The sequence below is a fragment of the Muscardinus avellanarius genome (genome assembly GCF_963383645.1).
Source record: "Muscardinus avellanarius genome assembly, chromosome: 3".
NCBI lineage: Eukaryota > Metazoa > Chordata > Mammalia > Rodentia > Gliridae > Muscardinus > Muscardinus avellanarius.
In genome coordinates, this window is record NC_137788.1 from 115,721,495 (window position 1) to 115,727,931 (window position 6,437).

General features: G+C 49.1%; 1 protein-coding gene across 1 annotated transcript; it reads right to left on the minus strand.

The window, feature by feature from the left end:
* Positions 1–1,171: 1,171 nt before the first annotated feature.
* Positions 1,172–1,498, minus strand: PRR9 (proline rich 9; the record flags this gene model as incomplete). The annotated part of the gene is made up of 1 exon (XM_080691955.1): positions 1,172–1,498. One exon carries the CDS (start codon positions 1,496–1,498, stop codon positions 1,172–1,174), a length of 327 nt encoding a protein of 108 aa, XP_080548081.1.
* Positions 1,499–6,437: the final 4,939 nt, after the last annotated feature.

The window sequence follows — 6,437 nt, forward strand, 5'->3', positions numbered from 1 at the left end:
GAACCTATAGGGAGTCCCTCACTCCGCAGGAGGTCCTCCCTGGGCACAGCTTCCTCTGGGCCCAAGGAGATCTTGGCACAGCCAGGGACACAGCCCTTTGCTCGGGCCTGCACTTCCTCTGCCATGACCAACCTGGTCTATGGCCTGCACTTCCTGTGCAGGTGGAGGGCTTCCTGCCTCTCTGGAGCCTAGTCTGATGGCGGGGCTGGCCGTGTGGTCCTCGGGTCCACGCTCACCTCGGGGGCATGTTTAAGACATCCTCCTGACATGGTGCTGTGCTCACAGGCATCGAGGACTGGTTTGGGATGCCTCTTCCCCACGATCTCCCTCCTCCCCACTGCAGCCCTTCCCTTGGGGAACCCAGAATCAGAGAGGAAAGATTCCGTATCAAAAAGAACACACATGAAGGATTAGCAGATATTTGCCTTAGAATCAGCTTTATTATATATTGTACCTTCACCGGGGATGAGAAGATGAGGGAGCCGGAGAACAAAGCAGCTGGCATCCCAGAGACACAAATCACATCTCTACAAGTGTCCATGGTGGACATTCCGGAGCAGACCAGAGATAAAGCAGAGAGACTGGCAAGGACCCGACCTCCCGTCTTGCGTTTCTGCATTTGCTTTTTGGATCACTTACACCTGTTGGTTTTATTTTCCAAAAGCACACCCAGCATCCCAATGCCCAATCTCATTTGGCTGTTAGGCTGCAGAGACAAAATTACCCAATTTTTGACCTTGGCGCCGCCGCCAACCTCTTCTTCCTAACACCCACGGTCGTGGTGGGGGCGATGTGAGATCCAATAGTCCATCAGGTTCAGGTGGTTTTGCGGCTTGAGTGAGAGCCAGGCATGCTGGGAGCAGAATGAAGGCATCCTTGGTCGTTAGCCCGAGGGAGCCATGCTAGGGGTTATCAGCAGTCTTCCTCGATAACCACGCCATTCCTACATTTGAGACCTTGCTCCAGACTGCTGAGAACAGTACTATTCACAGAGGTTGATGAAATACAGAGAAAACTGTCTTTAGCGACATGGACCAAGTCCTGGGGAGGTCAGGAGGCAAGAAGGCGTATTGTACACAGAGATACCCGCGGGAGAAGGTCACCGGAGGAGGGGCTGGGGTAGCTTTCCATCTATTGGCCATCTTCCGGACCCCAGATGGCAGACAGGCAGCTACTTTCCCTTGCCAGGGGCCGAGCACTTCTCCTGGGCTTTCGATGGGCAAACCTCCACGCACTTGGTCTGGGCTGGCTCCTGGCATGGCTCGGCACACTGGGGCACACATGGGTCTTGGCACGGAGCTGGGCACGGGTCTTGGCTTGACTCCTGGCACTGAGGGAGGCACACCTCCTGAGCTTGCTGTGGGTGTTTCTCTTGGCAGGGGTCCTGGCACGGGGACAGGCATGCCTCCTTAGCCTGGGCCTGGCACGGCTCCTGGGTCTTTTGCAGACATGGAGGAGGCACGCATGGCTGCTTGCACTGCTGCTCGCTGAAGGACATCTTAGGGCGCTTTGCTTGCAGAACCTGAAACAAACGTGGGCTTTGAAATGACCCGCCCTAAAGTCTGAGGCTGGAACCCGGGACTCCACAAGGTGAGGGGCATCCCTGGGGAGGGGGAGTAAATGGTCACCAATCCCAAGAGCCTGTTTCTCTGTTACTTTTTGGTCCTTTTTCTTTCTAGTTCTGCCCAGTCTCCTCTAACGCCCATTTCAGAATGTGTGTGTGTGTGTGTGTGTGTGTGTGTGTGTGTGTGTGTGTCTGGATATTGAAGATTGAATCCAGGGGCAATCTACCTCTGAGCCACACCCCAGCCACACACACACACACACACACACACACACACACACACACACACACATATATATATATATATATATATTTTTTTTTTTTTTTTCAGTACTGAGGATGGAACCCAGGGGCACTCTACCTCTGAGCTACACCCCTAACCCTATTTTTATTCTTTATTTTAAAACAGGGTCTCACTGAGTTGCAGAGGGCCTCAGTAAGTAGCTGAGGCTGTCTGCGAACTGTGTTCCTCCAGTCTCAGCCTCCTGAATGCTGGGATGACAAGTGTGGGTCACCACGCCCAGCTAATTTTTTTTGAAACAGGATTTCACTAAGTTGCTGAACATCTCGTTAAGTTTCTGAGGCTGGCCTTGAACCTGCGACTCTCCTGACTTATAGCACAGCTGTTGTCTGGATAAACAAAGCCCCAGACTCTAGTCTTACCAGAGACCTTCTCTTTCTCTTCCAGTTGACTAATCCTTTTGAAATCAAGGTGTGAGCTGGGCGTGGTGGCACACGCCTGTACTCTCAGTACTTGGGAGGCTGAGACAGGAGGATTGCAGATTCACGGCTGGCCTCACCTACTTAGTGAGGGCCTCCGCAAGTTAGTGAAACTCTGTTTCAAAATAAAGGTTAAAAAATAGGGCTAGGGGTGTAGAATCAGAGGTAGATTCCTGGGTTCGATTCCTAGTACCACAAAAAGAAAAAATAAAGAAAGGAAAATCAGGTGCAAGAGAGTAAACTGAACACTGAACACACAGGATAGTTTGAGAGACCTAAGAAATGGTAAAAAAAAAAAAAAAAAAAATTAGTAGAATTTTTTGGTGCAAGAGAGAAGCAGGGCAGTATCCTCCCCAAGATGCAGTAACCGGGGGAGTGGGAAGAGAGGGAGCAGATACACACTTACCTGACCTTCAGAAAGACCAAGCCAAAGACCTGGGTTGCGGAGCCAGCAGGCGAAGACTTTTATAGCCCTTGGTCCGGCTTCCTGCAGGACTGAGGGCCACGTGGGCTGAGGTCCTAATTGTGGAGTCACTCTAACGAGCTTCCTCTGAAGTCACCATGGGCTTGAGTCACTGCTTGGGATGCCTGTTAATCAGCCTGCGTTTTGGCCTCTGGGTCCTCACCAGACCTCAGCAGGGAGGGGCCCCGTCAGATCTCTTTGATCAGAGGCAGCAGGAAAGGAATGTTCATAAAATGTTATCTCGGTCTGTTAAACCAGGGTTGAGGTTCCTTGTCTGCCCAGACTGGTCCAGGATGTGGGGAGAGATAAGATCCACCTTGCTCATTTTGTCTGCATCAGTGGGAGACTTCATGTCTTGGGTCCAGGGGTCCTGCTGCTGTGTCAGGGGCTTGTGTGTGTGGGTTTCAGATATTTCCATGGATGTCATTACCTCCCCTCCCCTTCCCGGGTTGAACCCAGTAACACTCCAGCTCTGAGTTACACCCCCAGCCCTATTTTACTTTTTATTTCAAAATCAGGGTCTCATTAAATTTTTGAAGCCCTTTCAGGGTTACTTAGGTTGGCCTCGAACCTGTTATCCTCCTGTCTCAGCCTCCCAAATACTGGGATTACAAATGTGTGCCACCACACCTGCCTGGGATGCTTCTTCTCGGAGCCTGGAAAATCCTCCTTCCAGACCCAAGGAAGATGGCTAGTCCTGTGGTTCCAAGTGAACAGATTCTGGACAGAGTGATTTTTTTTTTTTTCTACATGAAGGTCTCGACAGGAACTGGAGTCATGAAGTCGTTTGTTGTTCCTGGGTTGGGAAGTGGGGTGCAGGGGAAGAGAGGAGGGAGGAGGTCATCTCTGTCTTTTCAACCTGGATTTATGACACTTTCTGAAAGTGCAGTTACTCACAGAGTTTTCATAGTGACCGCGAAGACAGGTTGAAACAAGGTTAGCCTGCCGCCTTGCTTTCTGGAAAAAAACAAAAAACTCTTCTTGGAACTCAGGTCCATAAAAGGCAGGGGATGAAAGGAAAAGTTTTAAAGCAAACACACCCAGTTCTTTCTCCCTCTCGGTCTTGGTTTGGACGGTCACTTTTACCTGTGTACCTTCCTCCTGGTGCCTATTGAAACTCTGAGCATCCTTCCAGCTCTGCCTCCTCAGAGCCCCTCCCGGTCCTGGAAACCAGAGATGAGTTCATCTCCGTATGAACTCCCACAGCATCTATTGTTTGTGCTATTTATATGCCATTAACGATTGCTATTAGGAATCCCAGTTATTTATGGGCATGATCCTATTATTCTCCTGGGTTGTAAGTTCCCAGGGTGGAGTATGCCATAGGTACAGAAAGTGGAGAACAATGGGAGAGAAGTGATTATTAGTGGGAAAAATGCATGAAGGAAGGAGGCACGGGTGGAAATGGGAGTCGAGTTGAGGAAGATCGCATTTAGTTGGAAATGATAAAAGATCAATTAGGAAAGGAGCTCCTCGTCCATCCAACAGCGACCTTGTTTGTTTGCTGGTCACATTCTAGGGATTAAAAAATGATGATATTCTCCCTAACTTTAGGTTATATAAAACCCTCGAATTGAAGGACTATAGGTCAAGGTCCCTTCCTTCCTTCCCTCTTCCCTTTCTTTCTTTCTCCCTTTCTTTCTTTCTTTCTTTCTTTCTTTCTTTCTTTCTTTCCTTCTTTCTTTCTTCTCTTTATTTGCGGTACTGGGGATGGAACCCAGGGGCATTCTACCTTTGAGCTACACCCCCCAGCCCTATTTTTTTATTCTTTATTTTGAAACAGGGTCTTACTGAGTTGCAAAGGGCCTCACTAAGTAGCTGAGGCTGTCCTTGAACCACGATCCTCCTGTCTTAGCCTACTGAATGCTGGGATTAAAAGCGACCACCACCATGCCCGGCCTAGGTTCTTTTCTAAGAGAAGTATTGGCTCAAACCAGGAATGACTTTGAATGTTTACATAGGTTTCGAATGCTTGATATCTGAAAAGCTTTTAAAAGTTAAACTGAGGGAGATGGGTGGATTTTTTGGCAGATAAAGCACCAGCTCGGGCTTCCTGGGTAGCTTGGTAGGAGACAGATGCCCGTGTGGGGAGGGGTTTGAAATACCCGTGGGTTTAAGTGAGGGGCAGGGTTATTTGGGGAATCTGGGAACTGAGCATGTAGGTGTAGGGCAAGGAGGCTCTCCTCCTCCACTTCCTTCTTTTCTCCTCTTTTCATGTCTCCTCCTTCCATTTCTTGCCTCCCTCATTGTCTCTTTCCTGAGGCACTAGTGGAGTTTAGGAGACAAAGCTCCTCTCCCGTGTCCTAGGAGGTGAGGGCTTCACCACTGAGTTCATGCATTTGCCCTTCCAGTCGTTCATGGCCCTGATCTTATGGGCTCAGGGTCTTTGGAGAAGATGGGCAGGAGGAGACCCCCCCCCCCCCATCCATCTCAGGTAGAAGGTCATGGAAGGCTCTGGGAAGGAGATGAGTGCCGTGTCTTACTGGATAGCAGGAATTCCTCAGGTCAGGCAAGGAAGGTGGGTGAGAGCATTCCAGAGAGCCTCAAAGAAGGAATCCTTGTCAGGAGGCTGTTGAAGTCCAGAGATCCAGGTGAGATCAAAGAAAAGTCTGAGGCTGACTTTGGAAGGGCCCGGTGAGAGATGGAAGGAGGAGAGCTGCTTGTTGAGATTTCTAGGATTTCTTGAAACAGGACGCATGCTATAGATGACGTTGCTTGTGCTACATGCATTTCTTTGGCTTTAGTCGAGCCCAAGGACAAGGAGATTAAATAGTGATGTACAGAACAAAGGGTAGGCTGGGCCAGGTTCTCATGGTGGTGCTGGACAGGGGGAGTGTGAACCCAGTTACATAGATCTCACAGTGTGACTTCTCTAGACGACCTCCTTGCCTGTCATTAAATTGATTCATGATGGTGAAATATTCTTGAAATTAACCCCAAAGTCTTTAAGTAGAAGGCAGCATAATTAGAATAATGACCTCCCAAAGACAGCCACGACCTAATCCCTAGAATTTGTACACGTGATAGTTGAGGGAATCCAAGTTGTTCGTCAGATAGCCCTAACAGGGAGGTTATCCTGGATCAGCCAGGTGGGGCCGGTGTCGTCACAAGGATCCTTAAAAGTAGAAAAATGGATTAAAGACTTGACCGGCCATCTCTGGCTTTGCAGATGGAATGAGGGAATGAAGCTCATTCCTGAACCAAGGATGAGGGAAGCTTCTAGAAGCTGGAGAAGTCAAGGAGTTCTTCCATGGAGTCCCCAGAAAGAAATAAAGTCTTGCTGGCATCTGATTTCAATCCAGTGAGACATGTGTCGGAGACTTCTAATGGAGCACGTTTTTGTTGTTTCAAGCCACTGAATTTGTGGGAACTCACTGTGGCTGCAGTATGAGACATACCTGCTCAGTGTCTGAAGCTCTTGGGAACTCTGGAGGAGGGGAGTCTCTCATCTCAGTGCGCCCTCACTTAAGGAGAGTTCCACTTGTCATATCAGCAGCCTCCATCAAAGCCTGGCTTCTGGTAAAGGAGACACTGAGATGTGTGGGAAGAGAACGGAACCCTATGTCAGGACTGGCCCTAGACATAGAGTATGTACAATATTGGAAATGTGACTTAGTCTCTCATAGCGTCAATTTCCTCCTTTGTAAGAAAATATCTTTAGTGGTGCACTGCAGTCAGACATCTTAATAG